The 20,639-nt window shown below is 37.4% G+C and overlaps 1 protein-coding gene across 5 annotated transcripts; it reads right to left on the reverse strand.

The window, feature by feature from the left end:
- Positions 1–1,558: 1,558 nt before the first annotated feature.
- Positions 1,559–15,037, reverse strand: LOC108444303 (inositol polyphosphate 5-phosphatase K-like). 5 transcript variants are annotated; one of them, XM_017725408.2, is made up of 14 exons: positions 14,866–15,037; positions 13,172–13,247; positions 10,063–10,167; positions 9,799–9,907; positions 9,248–9,364; positions 7,529–7,704; positions 7,310–7,421; positions 7,063–7,172; positions 6,414–6,440; positions 4,093–4,333; positions 3,226–3,363; positions 3,015–3,098; positions 2,807–2,911; positions 1,559–2,640 (listed from the first exon to the last, which is right to left on the reverse strand). In XM_017725408.2, the coding sequence occupies exons 2-14, from the start codon at positions 13,237–13,239 to the stop codon at positions 2,560–2,562; spliced, it is 1,473 nt and encodes a 490-aa protein (XP_017580897.1). In that variant the 5' UTR covers positions 13,240–13,247; positions 14,866–15,037; the 3' UTR covers positions 1,559–2,559. The 5 variants fall into 5 exon arrangements, with proteins under 5 accessions (XP_017580897.1, XP_017580899.1, XP_017580900.1 ...); XM_017725410.2 differs by lacking the exon at positions 14,866–15,037 and adding an exon at positions 14,642–14,784; XM_017725411.2 differs by lacking the exon at positions 6,414–6,440 and having other exon boundaries at positions 14,866–15,036.
- Positions 15,038–20,639: the final 5,602 nt, after the last annotated feature.

The following is a 20,639-nucleotide window of genomic DNA, read 5'->3' on the forward strand; positions in this document are numbered from 1 at the left end:
TTAGCTCAAGGTTCCCTTTTGTCTAACTGTTAGAGAAGAAACAGAATGAAACAGTCCACTCAGAAGAACCTACAAAAGGAGGGATATTTCACAGCTAGCCAAACCACTGAAGTCCAAAGATGAGGTCTGTCACACAGAACTGCATGCCCCTCAGCGCATTTCTTATTAGACAGGTTTGACTTTGAGATTGATATCTTGAGATTTCAATTTAACTATCCAGTGATCTCAAGATAATAACTTTGTTAACTTGAGATTACAAGATAGTTAAGTGATAATCTCAAGATATCAATCCAGAAAATTAGAACTACCTCATGCTCTCTCTGTGCTATGGAGCCCTGCTGATGACATCCCGTATAAATAAAAATGTGTGGCCACGACTCAGTAGGGCGTGGGAACGAGCCTTGACCTACATCTTTATAAGGCATGGCGTTTTTGCTGTTAATTTCTCCCCAGCTTGACTAAAAGACAAAAATCAGAAGTGGGTGGGTAGGAATAAAACCACTGTGGTGAAAACGTGGTCGTTACTTCAGTGAAATAACGACTAATAAGCAGAAGTAAAAGTACATCTTGAGGTCAAATAACTTATGGGCAACTTCGCCAAAGATTGCAGGAGAACAACCTAATAGTTTGTTAGACGTTATTCTTTCTATTCGTTCTACTCTTTCTGAAAATAAAACGAGCCAAAAGCCATCAAAACTGAACTTAAATATGCGTAACCGACGTAGCTGCTATCGACCTCTGACTGGAACTAATCTAGGTGAGCTAGCTTAGCTTAGGTGAAGTTAGCTTAGTCTACAATAGTAGTCTTAAAATGATGTTTTTTCAAGGGTTCGCTAGTAAAGAAAATGGTTCTATATAGAACCACGAGCACTAAAAGAACCCTTTGCATGACTAAAAGGCTCGTTGCACCACGAACGGGTTCTTCAGATTGATGAATGTGCAGTAGATGGTTCTATATGGCACATTTTTGGGAAAGGTTCCTACCATCGTTACGATGTCGAGCTTGTACCAGTAGAAGATCCCTTTTCAAATAGGTTCTATATAGAACCATCTACAGCACATTCTTCGTCAGTCTGAAGGACCCTTCAATCGTGCAAAAGGCTCTTTGAGTGTTCATGGTTCTCTACGGAAACATTTTTCTTTACAAAGAACCATTGAAGAACCATCATTTGAAGTGTGTGGGATCTAACAGCTATAGTTAATGAAACTGAAGCTGGTTTATTGCTCGAAATTTTCCATTCCACCTTAAATGTTGCAGCAGTTAGTTTTAGTACGGACACATTATACATCACACCGATTATCAGTACCGTAGTTACGACTTTCAGCTCTGCAGTCTTACCTGTCCGAGTCTTACCTGTCAGGTTTTACTGCTGTAATTAAAGAGGAAACTTTGTGCTTCTAGCGAAATGAACTGCAGCCCAGCCACAGGACCCAAACAAACTGTTACTATAGCAACATCATTGTCAACTCCAGGCTGGGGGCGGGGCTTCGCCGAAATAATCGTTTAAAATAACTTTAGGTCCATTAGTAACGAACTATACACGGGAGAAATATGAAATAGGTTATACCAAAATAATTTTATTTAAATTAAATTTCACAATGCTGCTATGCATAAGAACTTATTTAGAAAACGTTACTGGTTTAAACAGACTAATGATTTACATCTTTTGTACAACACAAGTATAAATACAGTAAATTGTCAATAAATCTGTGTGCCCTATATTTAAATAACATAACTCAGTATACATAAATAAAACATTATATCTGTTATTACCAGTAGTATATCTGGCTTGAGACAAGATTTAGACCACACCTCATACAGTCTAAGAAAAATAGCTCAAAATAAAATAAATCAATGCTTCATTTCTCACCCGATAACACGTACATGTGATATCACTTACACAAATTGTCAATTATTTCACACAAACTACACAACTACAAAAGGCATGAGTGCAAATTCTGACCTTTTTCTAATAATCTTTTGTGCACAACACTTGTACTTCTTTGTAACAGTTCTGATATAAATGAAATGGAGTGACAAAGTGACAATAACACTGATGAAAATTACTACAGTACATTAACATAATGGAGCTGAACTGAGGGAGAAAAAGATGTAAAACCTGTAAAAAAAAAAAAAAAAAAAAAAAGCACAGAAATATAAAAGTTTTCCAATATTACAATAAGCCTAACTGTGAAATTCAACAAATTTTTGACGCAAAGCAGAAGCTATTATAGAAAAGCTCTTTAGGAACAGGATTATATTTCTTTGGCAGTTTTTACTCTGCTTAGAGTTTTAAAACTGAAATTTACAATTACAACAAGTACAGGCCATGGTGGACCAAATATAACTGTTAAAAGTTACAGTAGCAGAAATGACGCAAAAAAAAAAAAAAAAAAAAAAAAAAAAAATCACAGAATCAGTAAAACACTCTGATAAAATTGCACTTGCATGAATGCCTCCAGATATCGATGCCATTTCTGAAGCAAGAAGTAGTTAAAGAGCGTCCAACACTGAGCACTCTGAAAGTGCATGTTGGTAAAAAGGCAAACCACATGGTCTTAACTGGCTATTGCCTGGTCCAGTCCATTAATATTCTCAGGCAATAATCCTTCTTCAATGGCTGCTCTGGACTCATGAACCTGAAACAGACATCCATATAAAATAACTGACATGTAAGTGAAGTGCATGCCAAGCTCTAGTATTATTCTGCCTGATTTTTACATGCTGAGAATTCATTCTTCATATAGATGATACATATAGAAAAAATGTGCAAAGAAAGCATATAATATATGTTAATATACTCACTTTAAAGGGTTCACTAATGCCCACAATGCACTGCAAGTTACTGCTATAGTAGCAGAGTACACAATCACCCCCTACTACTGGAATCTCCTCCTTGCTTACATAAACCTGAAGCAGACAAAGTAAATAAAAATCAATAAAATAAAAAAAAAACTCAAGTATGTTTGTCTGCAAGTGGCAGACTGATAATGGAAGCAAGGAGGAAGGTTACCTGTACGACCTCATCGTTGAAGGCCACTTGGTCATCCTTTACCCAGGTGTAGGTGATGTAGTCACTAATGCTTCTAAATCCAACCTGGGGAGAGAGATCTTCTGTCACACCTCAGTACAGCAAGTCAGAAAAGACACAAGCAAGTCAATAGTCTTACGTCACTTTCACTTCAGTTTTACTGAGGTTGTTGAGTTCTGCTATAAAGTCTGACCTTATAAAGGCCAATCCAGTCCCAGGCACTAGAGGGGAAGGGCTGCAGTGGGCTATAAGTCACCATGGCGTCCAAATCTGCACTCCAGTCGCCTTCAGCATGTAGACGCACCAGTGGAATGTCGTACATCTTCCTCAGCTAAGCATGGAAAAGACAGGGTTATAGTGCCATAATACAGGTCATTGTACAGAGTTTCAGGGCTTACTTATAAGTAGTTACAGCCATCCTGACTGAATTTTATCCAATTTTATAAATTTATAGGGCTATATAAACATAAGCATCTTCAAATGCAGTGACTACTAAATGAGTGTGAACTTGGGTGCATAGGTAAACAAACAACTAAACATGGCATAAGTAAGAAAATGACTCACACACCTTTCACTTGAGCACCATGTCTGGAGAATACAGGAAAACATGCTGTCGGCCTCGAAATTTTTCATTTTTGTGGCCTTTTTGGTTATTTATTTTGATGGGAGAGTCAATTGGTTACTTGTGCCTTAGATATGTGTAGGTTACACAGATGTTTTGTTCACTGGTCTCTTGCACTGTACACACTGCGACCCCTAGCTACTATTAATACCACTGTAAAGAATTTTGAAATAATACATTTCTGTACAACTAACAATTTCACATCAAACCACTCTGACTTTGTCTACATCTCAACAATTTAATCATGCAGAAATGGAATTAACCTTCAACAGCTTGATACTGATTGAGTCACATGTGCAGCGATTTAGCCAAAGCAAAACTTAAGAAGCAGAGGTCAGACACCAAACGTCTTGGACTACATTTAGAATAAGGGGAAATGTACATCTGATTTGTTCACTGAACTACTGCTTTAACAGATGAAGACAAGTGAAGGATCACCTCCAGTCTGAACATGCCAATGACAGGCTTATGGTCGCTGACACCATACTCCATGCTGCTGGTGTAACTGTCCTGCACCACTTTCAGAGGGTATTTCTCCATCAGATCCTCTAACAGGTTCTTCTTCTTTTCTTTGGCTGCATCATCATCACCCTCTTCGAAAATGTCCTCAGGTGGAGGTGGCCTGGGCTTGACCCGCCACAGAATGCGATCACACCACGCAGGCTTCCGCTTTTTCCCACTAACCAGAAAAAAAAAAGAGAATGTGTGCTCTGAATGACTTATTGTAATGTTTGAGGAACTAAAAAGCTGAGAACAAAAGTATTATAAATTATTAAAAGATGTTCAGAAACAATTAAGAGGTACTTAGAGTGATCTTAAAGGAATACTCAAATGTTTTTCAACCTTATTTCTATCTTCCACATCTGTAGTATACAGTCAATTACTATGGAAATAATTTTGACGTGCAAGTGTGAAACACCTATAAAATTAAAAAAAAAAAAAAAAGGTCCCAGAAACCAATGAGCAGTTGCTTCAGCTCTTGCCTATTTTTTTAGATAATCACTTAATACTATGTCATCCGCATCAAGAGAAATGGGTTAAATTATTGTCTATGTTAATTAACTGCATGCTACATCTACATACATACATACATACATACATACATGTTACATACATACAAATGAGATCGGGTTGAAACTGGAGTATTGGAGCATTGCTTTCAGATTAGTTTTCTGTTACAATGCTCTGAGGAAACCCACTCATATGGGCAGTTATGAACTGGAGTATGCTGTTGCTGTTGGACTGGATCAGACATAAATGTGACTTAACATATGACACACCACCACATTGTGTATGCCGGGTTATGTATAGACAAACAGGTGCACAAAGAGAAGTAACGGTAGGTGAGAGGTGGACAGCAGGCCAGCCAGACCTCCTCTGACTGGCGAGTTTGAGTCAATGGAGGTTAAATACTTGAATTAAAGCACCATACATAACCATTGCTTTTTAACTAGGTGAGCCTTTAGCATACAATACTGTGCAAACGTCACAGACCACCCTTCATTTATTTAATTTACAATCAAAATTGCCATTAAGTAAAAGATATTAGTTTTTCAGTTGCCAAAAATAGCAGAAAAAAACAGTGAACAGAAAATAACACAGAAGCCTCAATAACTAAAAAGCCTTTTTTCTTTTGCCTTTATTACACCCAAGTAATCCCAAACACACTCAATGATGTAGAGATTTGGATTCTGAGCTAGTCAGTCCATTGTTCTGATGAACAGAAATCTCTGTTGACTTTTATTCATTTCTGAAGCAAGAGTGGACCTTGCTTTTCTCCTCTCTCTTAAAGATGAAAGCAGTGCTGTTTTATCTGATGGTGACAGCTTTGTGGTCTAACACATCTTGCATGGTTGTTAGGATTCCCATTTTCCCTGTACCTGTTATTTATTTATTTTTTAACCTTAAGTTTTGAAAAGTCACATTTTTCACTTATGCCATTGACTTTCCCCTTCCTTATGATTATATCTAATCTTCTTGGATATATCCCCTGAAAAATTAAGATCAAGATCAAGCGACCCTTATTAGTCCCACAATGGGGAAATTTCACCTCCGCATTTAACCCATGCATGAAGTGAAACACCACATACACACTAGTGAGCACAGCGCCCAGGGGGCAGCTGGGGGTTAGGTGCCTTGCTCAAGGACACTTCAGTCACATACTGTCGGTTCTGGGGATCGAACCAGTGACCTTCTGGTCACAGGGCCAGTTCTCTAACCTCCAGCCCATGACTGCCCCATGAATAACCTGTACTTAAATACACTACATTAAATATATAAAAAGGTGGTCTATGAATTTTGCAAAACACTATATCTCGCCACATGAAGGAAAACTGACACTCAGATGCTCAGTTGCTTATCCTTATACAGCTTCCTCAGGAAAAAATTGGGTCAATTGAATCAGACACATTCCATCATACTTACTATTTCTAAAATCACCTTATGTACAATCCATGTTATTGCATCTCTAAATCACCGTATTTACAATCAACTTATAAAGGCATTAAGCCTCAACACACAACAGGAGACGGCAATGTTACAGGAGGAAAAGGTTCACCCGGAGAAATGTGCAATGGGGTTGGGGTTGGCCTGTATTAATGCAGCCCGTACATGGTTAGAAAATAACTTCAGCTCTGGACAGGAAGACTAATGTATTGTTTCCATAAACCAGAGTCAAAGCTGACTTTAGGGAAGAATGGGAGGGAAGCATAAGTGAGGGTTTGCAGGTGAGAGAGGAGATGGGGAAATTTAAAGCTTACGTAAGACCAAACCATGCCTTCTGTACCCTGCAAGGGCAAGAAAGAACAAACATGAGAACCTAGAAGGAAACAGAGCTGTGGACGATTACAAGGGATGCCTTTAAATAAAGTGTTGGTAAAGATCTGCAGCATCACCTTAACTGACTTGTCCAAGCATTTAACATAAATACTTACATTTAGAGCATTTTATTCATTTAAAGTGAACTTTTTTCTGTATACATGTAAAAGGCCAAAGACACCATTCATTGTATGCAGCTTTCTTTCAGGTGTCAGATGCAAATTTTATTGTTGCTTAATGAATGTAATATGGTAGCCAATTAGCCATCGTTGTTTATAACATGCATAGACTTGACTACCTGTAACATTCTAGTCCAGCTCAGCAATCTGGCATTTAAACATTATTCAGAGACTCTAAAACATTTTAGGAGTCTGATACAAATAAGTTACATACTTTGAGTAAAACCTGGTTGTGCACTACAATTTCCATTAGGTTAAATGACAACAACAATTGGTACAAAATAAAACAAAGACAAAGGACGTAGCTTTTTTTAACTACTATGTCCATAAAATCAGTCAGACACACTGAGGTAGTGTTTGTGTATTTGTTTGTAAAATTCAAGAAGCAAGTAAAACAAGTAATGCTACCTACCTTGAATCATAGTTATCAGAGTTCAAGTCAAATTTATAGGTGGGTTGAAAATCAAGAGGTCCTTCTTCAAACTGCTGCAGTTTAGGCACATTCTTCTTCATCACAGTTAGCTGGAGAGAATAGAGTTATAAGAACCAAAGCCTGATGTAAAAACCCATTTTAAAAAACATCGAAAGAAAACATGCATATACTAAATATCACATGCAATCATTTATTCAATAACAGCATAACCCTTCTCAGCATGTACCTGGTCTTTGGACCACATCAAGTTGAAATTCTTGCTTGTGATGCAGTTTCGAATGAAATGCATCCCATGATCCTCAATACGGAAATTCAAATCTCCAAACCAGAAGACCACCCTAAAGAGCAAAAAGTCTACCTTAAAAAACAACTGAAAAGAACAAGCTATCAAATCCAACATAATATATAGAATGCTTTGCATCATATTACGATAATGGTCACTGACTTGTGATCTAAAATGGATGAAGCTTTTTTCCCCTGGAAGGTTTGGGAATCCAAGATGTACTCAAATTCATCCACTCTTTCTGACGCATATTTCATGTGAGCAGCAAGATGACAGTTCAGGAAGCAGAGCATATGGCCATAGAAGGACAGGCGGATGGTCACTCCTCCTTTATTACCCTGGGAAAAAAATGTAATATCAGAAGAATAAGCAGGCAGATTTATGGACCTCCTACTATGGGCTTTAATTCAGGCATCAATAGAAGAGATCAAAATCAAAATAAATAATAAATGAAAAGATATTACAGTTGAGTGCAAAAGTTTGTATCCCCCTTAGATTATCTGTAATTAATCCAAATATTGATCTCTATTAATCATTAGTCTTTAAAACAACATTACATACTCATTTAAAAACCTTTCATACCTTCCATGTTAGAACAGCTCAAAGTGACCATTTTTCTTTACTAGCAAGCTCAAAAGTTTGATCCCCTTTGATAAAAATTCAAAGAATTTAACTTGGATATGTAAATTTAGGTCCCCAAGCTTTAAATATCAATGCCAGCACTTAATGATTGTTACGCGGCATTAGGTGTAATAGATTAAGCTTGCAGTTTAAATTTGCAGGTAGGTAGGTAGGTCGGTCTTCAGGAGTAGTCGCAAGCAGTTTGCAGATGTCTGAAAACCTCAAAAAGAGCTGGAGAAAGACATAAAATGTTTTCAAAGCATTTTGGCATATCAGTAGCAACCGTGAAGCCCATAATCCAGAAATGGAACAAACTCTGTGAGAATCCAAAACAAACAGCAGGGGACTTCAAAAAGTCCTTAGAAGCAAATGAAATAAAGGTCCACGTCTCCACAGTGAAGTGCAGTCTATACAAGTTTGGACTATTTGGGAGAAAAGCATGCAGGAAACCACTGCTTACTTTGACACGCAAGACAGCACAGAGTATGCAAAAGAGTATATTAATAGACCAGATGAATTTTCAAACAACATTATGTGGTTTTTTGAGATTAAAGTTTAACTTTTTGATCACAATTCACACAGATATGTGTGGTGAACGCTCCCACAGTAAAACACGGTGGAGCATCACTAAGGTTTTGGAGGTGTAATTCTGCATCAGGGAGTGCAGCTCTACAGAAAGAGGAAGAAAGAATGAATGCAGTCCAAGATTTTAATGCAAAGCCTCCTACCATCAGTCAAAAAGCTAATAATAAAGAGTGGACGGACTCTGCAACAAGACAATGAAAATAAATTTTCATAAACAAATTTTCAAGACAATAAAGCAGAAAGTCAAATTAGGCATGGTTTAAAAAGATGAGGGGTAACTGTTGCCATGGCCTTGTCAGTCTCCAGACTTGAATATAACACAAAAACTGTGGATAGATCTGAGTAAAGCAATACATGACAGACAGCCCATCAATCTGGTAGAACTGGAGTAAAAATACCAGCAAAAATAGACTAAAATTACACCTGAGAGGATATAAAAGTTGACTTACTTGCTTTCTTACTTTTGATAATCTTTGTCCTACGCCTTTTGTTACTTCAAAATAAAGTGATGCAAACTTTTGTACTCAACTGTCTCAGGAATTACAAGTAGGTGCATGATTTAGATGCTAAAAAGATGGCAGGTTTATTTTTTCTTAATCAGAATCGGATCCTGTTACCCAGAGCAGACTTTTTAACTGGTAAACTCAGCTCATTCACATTCACACTCAAGCTTACCCAATACCCGTAGATCCCAGTGCGAGTGTATGTGACCTGGATGTCTCTGATGAAGGGGACGTGCTCTATCTTTGAAAAGAACAGCAGGAGCAGGCCCTGCATGCGTATGGAGGACACCTGGGAAAGGGCAAGATAGAGTGTGAGCACATTGGTTTAGTTATTATAGAGGACATGACAGAGCACAGAGAAAATTAAAAGCATAAATCATTTTTGCTACCACAGTAGCCAGTAAATGTAATCCACAGTAGTGCACTGTACTGCAGCAGTAAGCAAGCACCTATACCAGTGTTATTCGACTCCTGTCCTGGAGGGCCAATGTCCAGCACTGTTTGGTGATTTCCCTGCCCAAACACACCTACACAGTGGCAATTAACATATGAGTCGAATGAGGTGTGTTTGAGCAGGGAAATGACAAAAACACACTGGATACCAGCCCACTGACAACAAAACCGAATGACCCTGATATAAATTCACTTATCACTTTCCCAACATGCAAATTAAATCATTAGAGGATAAATAATAAAGCAGAGAGAGTCAGAGAAAAACAGTACTTTAATATAGCCCAGAGGGGCCAGCGTGTTCATGAACAAGTGACTCCAGGAATCGTCAAATGCCAGATCGGTCATGAACTTCAGAGGTGCTGCCCTCACCTCCTGTAGGCTGGGAAAGAAAACAAGAACAACAACAGTGGCTTAGATAAACACTTGTAAAAAAAAAGTTTTCTATGCTGTGCGTGTTTGTTATTTGATGACCAGTTTACAAGACCAAGACAGTGAAGAATGTTTCGTCCTGACTCTAAGCACTTTGGTACTCACCCGATCACATACAGGTCCGCTTTCTTTGAGGAGTTAAGCTGGAGCAGTGATGCGACATCATCAGGAGGCTCTGCCGTAGCCACATTCCATGTGACTATGTAGAGCCTGTGGAAAAAAGAAATAAAGAATGAACGAGAGAGAGAATGAGGCAATTCGAGGAAAATTCTTCAACCTGACACAGCTTTAATCAAGCTATTTTTCAGCTTCCTTTTCTGCTTGAGTAATCTGTCTGGTATGTAATAGTCCTACTGGTCCTCTTAACTCCTGTGATTAACAATAACTGTTTAAACTAATCGCCACAAGAAATACCAAGCAAAGTACACCGTAGATTAGGATCTCAGACCACCCTATCCATCTTAGCCATTTTTGGAGCTAGATAAATGGCACAAACAGATTTTTCCAAGAAGCCAGTCTTCTTCCCGACCAATCAAAAAACACAGCTCATGACAAACCTAAGAACCATTTTTTTAAGAAAACAAAAAGGTCTGCAGCCTTACACAAAGAAGGTTATTGTTGCCACAGAAGAAATAAAAGCTCCAGGCGAAAGCTACATCAATCTGCTCATTCTTTCTTATTTGAAGAAAACATTTCACATAAGACACAAACAGATGATTCCTTATAGGAACTGACCCCAATGATGCTCTTGTGGCTGAATGCAATTAAAAATCATCACAGCAATCGTCCAACTTATAGTGTAAAGCCTTCCCAGAAGAGTAGAGGCTGTCACAGCAGCACATGGGGACAAACTCCCTATTGATACCCTTGATTTCTGAAGAAATACTAGATAGCCTTACAGTGTATATTACCAGGCATCTAACAATTATAATATGCAACAATATAATCACAATACTGGTAAGTTGTCCATATCACGCAGTCTTAATTTCTGTTATGATGGAATGCCATGCCAATACTTCATCAACTTCATCAATATACTCATTTTCCCAAAAATAATAATAAAATATTATTCAAAATCATTTGATTGGGCCCAACATCAGATTTCTGGCATGAAGGAAAACAAAGGCCCACAAACAAAACAAGAGTTTTTAAAAACTAGCAAAAATGAGACAACCTGAACTGATCTTTCTTGTGTTGCTCAGCCCTCTGTCCACAGATTTGAAAAGCCCCATCAAGGGTTTTGGCCATTTGGACGTGAATTTTGTCTTTAGGGTCCAGGTCATCCACACAGGTCATCAGCATGGTCAGTCGCTGCCGCAGGAGCATTCGGCTGCCTGAGGACTGAGTGCCTGTGCTAGCCACACTGTCTGAGCGAGGTCGCATCTTAGTACTGAAATGTGTGGTAATTTCTTCCATGTTGTCTCGCAGCGTCTTTCTCCACAGTCACACCAAATTAAAGAAGAAGTAGTTCAAAGCCGATACTCACAGCGAACTCTAAAGCGACCTATCTGTGTCTGTGTTAAGCTACCGCATAAGATCGTTTTTCTGCTAAGCAACGATGCACAGCGAGCATGAAAGAAGAATTATCAGAGAAGTTCTGAGTATCTAATGCAAGAAATTTAGTTCCAATGTCTCAGTAGCCATCAGCTCTTTCCCACTCAGCAAGGAAAATGTGAGGGCTGCAGTTGGCTGGACTTTGGACTGGCTTAGAGGAGTAACTGGACTCAAAGAAAAGCCACGTGAGAAACAACACAATAACAATTTAGGCTTCACGTCACACTCATGTCTTAACACATTAGCTCATTATGTTGGCTCACAAAGGGCAATTGTGAAAACTGGTCTGCTCTAATCATAACGCCTTGGTTTGATATGTCTTAATGGATCCAACTTGGTATGCAAATCTTAAAAATGTATGCAATTAGTGTATCCAGACAACTGTACACCTTAACTCAGGAGTCCCCAATCCTAGGCCTTATCTCAACCACACTGGAGAGTTCAGATCCAACACTGCTTGTTCTACTGTTTAGTGTTTAGTGTTTAGCTAAGATATCCCGTGTTTTTTTTTTTTATGTTTTCGTTCAAATACAGGTTAATGCTTTCTTTTAAATGTGCATTTTATGTACCGTCCCAACTTTTTTTGGAATGGGGTTTGTATAGCATTTATTTCTGTAGGGTAAAAAAATGCAGCAAAATGAATAAAATCCAGACATTTCGGTGTAGCTTCACCTCAACGTTCTGCTTTTCCAGACTTTAATAAATGCATCATAAAATGTTGGTTTATCTGTCAAATATTTACACCAAATTACACATAAATAAACAACTGCAGTTTATTATTTATTAAAATGTACTCCTTTTTTGCCTCGTCATATTACTGTTCCCAAAATACTCTAGATTATAAATAAGCCATGAGTTTATATTCAAGTGTATAGTTTAGCACATTTAAATCTGCATTATAAACCATATTTTTATGATTGTACACTTTAGAGCGGTACTGTATGTTTGGGGCGTCTTTGCTTTCCTTTTTATTAACTGTCGCCTTTTATTCATGCCTGCAAGCGCAGCTTTGATGTTACTCACGATAAAGCACTTCCTCTTGTGCTCTCTCTGTTTCTTAACTCACACATCTCAAGGTCTAAATGCTCTGCACATTATACTCTTTAACTGTCCAGTCCACATACAGGTTTTGGAAACATGCAACCACTTTCTTGCATTACTGTCTGTGACAGAGGTCTTCAGCTACAGATCTCAGTCTTCTCTAGTAGCAGATCCTCACAAATTACAGTTCAAAAAGTTTTTTCATTTTTTACGTCTACAAGCTATAAGATAAAAAAAAACTACATACAAGACCTTGAATGAAGTCAGCATACATTTAATGTGTTATAACTGTAACCTGTAGCATCACACTTCTTCCATATATGACCCGCTCTGACCCTCAAAAACATAAACCACTCGCTCTGCCTGGGGCATGTTGAGAAACCTAATCACTGGAGTGTAATCCTGTCCTTTTTTCCTTACATCACTAGATTTTCATTTCGCCCACAAAGAGGTTGCGCTGTTCACACTCAGGATCCGGAATGTTGAAATACAACTTAAAAAAGCTTATGTTTCTGACGCAGAACAACAAGGCTTATCCTGACTATATGAAAAGTGCTGCTCGGGCCACATTACTCTCTTACAACACCATGTTCAGAGCATATCAGACAATCAGTCAAACCTGAAAGTGTCAATCTTACGGTCCAGACTGACAGAGCTCAGGGCACTGGACAAGGCCTCCTGCTCCATCTTCACACCTGGGAAACACACAGATACTTCATGCAAAACCCAAACTACTATATATTTAGTAGAAAGAGTATTTATTATTATTATACTTTCATCTCTGTATAATATTACTCCAGAAACACCACCTTGTAACAATTCATAATGGTAGAGCTGGGCAATATGACAGCATTTATCATTATTATGATAAATTATGCCACAATATGCTTTTCCGAGCATATCGTGGATATCATCAGTACTTATAAACACTTCCCCACTGCATGTTTAATTACAAAGAGAGCATCATTAGTCCTGTTTAAGTGAATTTGGTGTGGCACAGTGTGTAAAATGTTGAAAACTGATCACTAAATATGCAGTCTTTGATAGTATTTTCTAAACTTGGTACTACTTTGTCTTTTGCAATTAATCAAACATCACAAAAAAAATTGTTGTGTCATATTAGATTTTTGCCATAAAACCCACCTGTACAGTGTAGTAAACAACAGAAAGTCTACTGTAATAAGATATGATGCCTTTATTGTCATTGCACAGTGTACAACGAAATTGAGCAGCAATCCATCAGCACTTTCTTCATATAAAACAATTAAACATAAGGCTAAAATATATAAAGTGCAGATTTAAGGAAAAAAGTATAAAAAAATACTTAAATATAAGGAAAACGGACTATAAAACTATATATTCTAAACAGACAACAGACAATAGACCAGCGAGGTAGCAGTTGGTTGTCAATTTTAGATTCCAGGCCCTCTTTATTTCAATAGGTCCCACAGATTATCTACAGGCAGCCAAACTCTTACTAAAATATCTAACCTAGCTTTGTGGTGAAACTGGTTAAACTCGTTTATCTACAGTGTCGTGATCGAGATTAGGATTATGATTAGGCTTGAAGTTGAAGTCAAGATTAAGTTTAGATTTGAGAGAAACATGCCAGCAAAATAAGAGCTGACCACTCTCGTCCTGGACATCACCTGTTCCAGCCACTCCCCTCTCGTAGGAGATTCAGGGCCATCAAAACCAGCAAAACCAGAAACGCCAATTCTCCTTTAGTTAAATATGTAATAACAGTCTGTTTGGTAGCTACATGTGTGAACTCACCAAGACAAATCTATTACATGTGTCACACACATAGCGACATTAAGTGATTCCAAGTCTGCAACTATTACATGCAGCTTAAAGTTCAGGTTTAATAGTTATTCTGTTCTGTCTCCGTTAATTAGCTTAGAGTATTTGCAGCGCATCTACAACTGGAGTGCCTTACAGCTACTTCTCATACGGGTTCTTTTCAGCAAGTTACCAGCAGCTAAAAAGCGACGTCTTATAACGTTTTTGATTGAAGTCCGTCAAAAACTGAATAATCTTAACCTTTACTATCATATAATATTAGTATATATTCCGCACATATCGTTACCTTATGAGAACTTCAGTTTCTGGACGGTTAAACACAACCAGCCGAAGTTAAACTAGTTTGACACTCGCCCATCATCACCGGTCGCCCACAGAGCACAACTGTAGCTTAACCGCTAACCAACTAACTAGCTGCTGCTAACGGTGGTTACCCAGAAATACATTTTAAACAGCCGGAAAAACACTGTCGTTTTAAAAACTTCCCCAAGTAATAAGCTACCAAACTACCTGGCTTCTCTTGTCTTTCTCAGTCCGAACGTCCTTAAAACACTGAGCAGATGGTGGTGGTAATGAAACTGAGCTGCTTCTTCCTCAGCGCCGTGTTTACTGGCCTGCCTTCACTGCATGGCTGTGTCCGAAACTGAAACCAGCGTCTCAAACGGTCGATTCAGAATTTGCGGGGTGACCTCTTGTCTGAGAATACTGCCTAAGTAGGCAGCTTATGTTACAATTTGAACACAGCCCATAGCGATACAGGTGAAGCTGCTCACACGTACAAAATATCAACACAGACGCTAGATTTCAAAATATAAGTCCCAAAAAGCGCTCTCGTCTGTGTGCTTGTTTAAATCCATTGCAGGGCAGACAGTATGTATAATACTAAAAGTAAAATATAAGATCAAAAATATAAAACTCTATCCTTCACAAAAAATAACAGCATAAAGAGTTATAAATAAATAAAAAGCTAAGATGTTTACATTTATTATTACAAAATTAAAATCCAGAACACCTCATGTTGGCTTTGATGATTCAACTTTCTGTTTGTTTGTTTGTTTGTTTGATTAGTTGTTTTTTGTTTGTTTGTTTCATTTGTTTCATTTGATTCATTCATTTGAAGAGTTAATTAATTAACTTAATAAAAATATATATAATTTTATACCTTCTTGTTTTTCCCCAAAAAACATATTAAATTCAGTTTCTACAAAATATCTTCCATTGTCTAGCTTAAAAAAAACCCATAAAAAGAATGTTGGTATTTTTAGCATCTGTCACAGATGGCTTCACCTTATTATTTTCAAGCTCTGATTATTATAGATATCATTTAAATATGTGAGCAGAATCCCTGAAAGGCAATAAAGGGCACCATTCATCCATCCCTCCATTCATTCATTCATTCGTTTATGTCACAGAGGTGGGTAGAGTATCTAGAGATGCTGAAACCCCAAATATCCAAGAGTGTTACTTCAGTGGAATATTGACTCAACCAGAAGGAAAATAGCTACCAATAACAGAACTTAGGGAACCCAAACTGCAGGGTGACTTCTTAGCACAGTATAGAAACTGAAGTCTGTTTAGATTCTCTGTATTCATCCCTTGCTTTCGTCTTTATGTCTTTAGTAAAATTAAGTGAGAGGTGTGAGCAGCAGCAGAGCAGCACATGTGTTGAAACCAACAGAAGAGAATAAATTAAATCACAAGAAGAAATTAGAAATTAATTCTAAAGGATTACAATATAGCAGGAGAAATGAGATAAAATCATTTACAGAGATACACTCATTCACTTACTGAAAGCCATAAACTGTACTTCATACCTGGGTCAAGCCAAGAACAAACATGAAAGCACACTGCAAAAATATATAGCTTATTTTATCATGAAATTGATAGTGATTTCAGTACTTCTCCCTACACTGGCTGATAAATTTGCACACTTCAGAACATTTTTTACAGCAAGCAAAATTATCTGGTAATATAGCGAGATCATTTGACTGAATACAATCACTTAAAACAAGTACACATGTCTAGAAATAAGTTAAATAATCTTAAAATAAGCCTTCATCAATGTCAAATGAGACATATTAGATCTACCTAATGTGTAAATATAAATATATATATATATATATATATTATATATATATATATATATATATATATAAAATGTCACATGCCCAGGTTTCACTTTTGTGCAGTGTATATATATATATGTAAACATACCACCAAGCACTTTATTAGGAACACTATACTAATACTGAGTTCCTCCCTAAGCAGCCTAAATTCTTTTTGGATTCCACAAGATGTTGGAAACATTCCTTTGAAATTCTGGTTCATGTTGACATGTTTGTATCATGCAAGAACGATTGATTGTATTAATGGGCCAAGAAAACATTCCCCACACCATTACACCACCTCCACCAGCCTGGACAGTTGACACAAAGCAGGTTGTGTCAATGGATTTAAGCTGTTGGCGCCAAATTCTGATCCACACCATCTTTGTACCTCAGCAGAAATCGAGATACACAAGACCAGGCTAGGCTTCAACCGTCCAGTTTTGGTGAGCCTATGCCCAATGCAGCCTCCTCTTTCAGTTCTTGACTGACAAAAGTGGAACCTGGCATGATCTTCTGTTGTTGTAGCCCATGCAGGCTGGTCTGATTCTTCAGAGAGATGACATGGTTTTAGTTTTTTAGAAAAAATTAATTATTAATTATTAGCGTTTTTTTGTCTATGCCAGAACTAGCTCATCTCCTTTTTGACTAATGCTATTGTTTCTAAGGAATTCTCCTGAGAAAAAAAACACTATTAAGTGTCTTGAGCCAAAGAGCGACATTTGAGCAATAAAATTTTGATCTGAGCAGGAGAGAAAAAAAAATATCAGCAGAATATTTACTTGTGCACTTTATATATGCATTTACATGCATTTTAAAACTTTCTGGGAGTTTTATTACTGGATTCTAGGTCTGCTTGTTTCTTTCAGCTATGTATCTTCAGTCCATGATACAAGTTGGCCTGATACTATTATTTAACTAACCAGTGAGAAGAAGGATATTCCTCTTTTATCCTGATTGTTTCTCCTCCATTTATGCAACGATCCCCTCATTAGCGTCATCTCTGTGAATGTGTGTAATATGGATCCATTTAAGCTGTTCTCAAAATCCCCTCAAACCTCATTTTTTATGACTCACGACTGCTCAGCAGATTTGGGATGTCAGTCCAAAAAAAGTTGACTCACATCAGCAGAAAATGAGTGTAGTTCATGATTGACCACAGTTCTGGATCCTGAGTGCGCTTTACTGTAAAACCTCTAATTCTGAAAACAACCATGTGTATTTTAGCATATCTCAAAGCAAAAGGAATTTGGACATGTTTGATCTGGGCAGTGATGCTATATTCAGTGCTAACAGTACAAAGTGAATACTTTCTAAATTTCAGGTTGTTGCAAAGTGATAGTTTACATCCAGGAATTCCATTCTAATAGCATTTAACATGCCCTGTTGACAGGACTTGTACTTATATGCTTTACTGAAGATGTTTGTCTGTTCTTGGGCAACTCCTTTACTCCATGCTTATTATTCAGCATCATTATCCAGTGTACTTGTCCACTACTATAAACCACTCAGTATAAAACACTACAAAACTACCAAAACTACCCAAATATCTCTACAAAATGACTATGTGATGTATGCGGTTATAAAAGTGAGGAATTGATGTCTGCATCCACTGACAAGTCCTGATAGTTTAAGAGGTTAACACTTGGATTGCTAATGCTGCCCAATATGGACCGACAAAATTGCAAAATTCTACTTTTAGTTTAACGCTTCCTCGAACTTTGGCCCTCACAAGGCTTCTTTGTCTTCTTAATCGATCCCAGGCTTCACCACATGAAAACAGCATATGTGCATGTTTTATGTTTTACTGCACCACCAAAAGTCCCTTAGAAGAGCCTTGTCCTCCTCCGCCGCTGATAACAAATGGAGAGTTGAAAGATCAGGCAAATACTCGTATAAACAGCATATATATTCAGCACGTTACATGTTTGGACAGCACCGTCTTCCAAAGTTTGATGCCTCTGCTACCATACCCTGGACATGTGCAACCATTTTAATATGTGCGTAAGTCATACTTTTTTAAATAAAAGAACTTAATGTTACATGTAAGTATTGTTAAAGATCCTACATGTACCATTCACTCCTGAGTCCATGCAGTCTATTTAAGGAAACTAAGCTGCAGACAGCCCATTTTGAATTGATGTACATGTAACACACATAAATATATCCATCTATTCAGCCTACAGCAGTTTAGCACTGCCAATTCACATTGAAGTTATAAGGAGTGTTTCAGCATAGACTGCTTTTTGAACGTGGCACAAAGCAGGGCAGCCAATCAGAGTCGAGATCATTTTCTTGTGTCAGTTTGAAAGATACAGTAACAAAAACAGCCTGTTTAATTCTAAATGATAAAGAGTGGTTGAAAAAAGGCAACCTAAAATTAAATTATTGCTGTTTTCAATACATACATAAACATCAAAAGCAGATCTCAGGGTGGAAAAATAAAAACAAGAAAAATGCAGAATGAAGGCCTTTTAAGCACCTGACAGGTTTGAGTGCTGATTAGTGCTGAAATTCTCAAGGTAGCTCTAGAAATGTTATTCATGCAAATATTTACATATTATTCTAATTTACTCTAAACACACACCACACTATACCAGTAAGAGTACTTGGGCAAGACTCCTAATTTATTTATATATATATATATATATATACACATGTTTGACAACATTTGTACCATGATTAAACTATCAGACTTTGTTGATAAGACATTTTGGATTTTGGACTTCATTGACAAGACATCTGGTTTGGTGGTGCCATGTTTGTGGGTGTAGACTGATATAAGCAGGAAATTATTCCAACATAAAAGCTCAAAAGCGAAATCTGCTGGCAGATGCTACTCTTTTTCATAAAAAGAAGCAGGACAGATTATTAATCAAACCATTTGCTATCCCACTATATCTGGATTGTACAGCTCTAAACAATGCTGGAGTGAGAAATCAGGAGAATTGGTAGGATTTTGAGTATAAACTTATGCAAATAAGCACAAAAATGCCCAAACTATAAATATACCTCCAAATGTATATTTTTAATAAATTAAGGGTTAATCCAGTGGCTCCCACCTCGGTCCCGGTTTGCTGATTTTAACTTGCATAGTGGATTGAAATCAGATCAAGTTAGAATTAAGCATCTAATTATTATTTCCTGTTCCATGTTAAATTATGTAGCAGTTACATTCAGATGCCTGCATGGATGCTAGCTTATAAATGCAGCACTATTTTAGGTGGAAGAGAAATTCCAATAAGAAACTGTCATCAGCTTTAAGAGATTAGCATAAAAAAATCTCTCGCAACACAACAGACAGAATTTATTCACTACAAAGCTTATTACTGTTTTCACAAATTTTACACCTGAATCAAGTGAAGATGGCAAGCACTACAGAAAACCAAGGTGACTTGGTGAAAACAGGAATGAAAAAGCTAGTTAAGGTGGAACAGGACATATCCAAGCATGTGGGCATTGAGAAATATTGACAGGACTTTAAATTTGGTTACTTATCTAACATTAGCATTAGTCTGTAGCACACTTACTGCCATGATTATTTCACACTTAAGACAAAAGCTTTTGTCAGTTTTCATTTTATCACTATAGCCACTTTGGTTATCTCAGCATAGCAAATATATAATAAATAAGCATAAGAAAAGAAGAAGACAAAAAACACACAGATCTTAGAAAACGTTATGCTGTACAAAGGCAATGCTGTGTGTAGGTGTATAGCAGTAGAAATACAGTAGAGTTTAACGTGGGCTGATCTGCATCATATAACTGCCGGTTCGAAAACAAGTCCCACTCCGGCCAAATATGAGTTGACAGCAGTGATTGGTTTCTCATGACTGCCTGAAGCCCTGTTTCAGACTGTATTCTATTGGCTCATGCCTATGCAGGTGTCTGCTGTCCATCAATGCATCATTCTCATTGTAATCAATGCGTGTATTTCAAGAGGTGTATAGATGAAATACAAAAATGTCCTTATAAATGCTGCATAAGAGCGAATACCAAATGCATAACTCTAAATGTCCACCCTACAGAACCTTTACATTTTTTTAAGCTCTAAAGGTTATGGCACATCTCATTTACAGAAAATTGTTCTTTAAAGAGCCACTCGTTGAAAGGTACTTTGGGTGACTAAAAGTGATTATTCCACAGCATTTCTTTAATTGATTATAAGCCTTTCTGACA

The sequence above is a fragment of the Pygocentrus nattereri genome, chromosome 17 (assembly GCF_015220715.1).
Source record: "Pygocentrus nattereri isolate fPygNat1 chromosome 17, fPygNat1.pri, whole genome shotgun sequence".
Classification (NCBI taxonomy): Eukaryota; Metazoa; Chordata; class Actinopteri; order Characiformes; family Serrasalmidae; genus Pygocentrus; species Pygocentrus nattereri.

Excerpts from the sequence above, each read along its gene's own strand:
- LOC108444303 (XM_017725406.2), bottom strand. The coding sequence starts at position 11,373 with ATGGAAGAAATTACCACACATTTCAGTACTAAGATGCGACCTCGCTCA. Across the intron at positions 7,422-7,528 it reads TCATCCATTTTAGATCACAA|GGTGGTCTTCTGGTTTGGAG; the intron begins GTCAGTGACCAT and ends TTTGCTCTTTAG. Across the intron at positions 2,912-3,014 it reads TCAACGATGAGGTCGTACAG|GTTTATGTAAGCAAGGAGGA; the intron begins GTAACCTTCCTC and ends TGTCTGCTTCAG.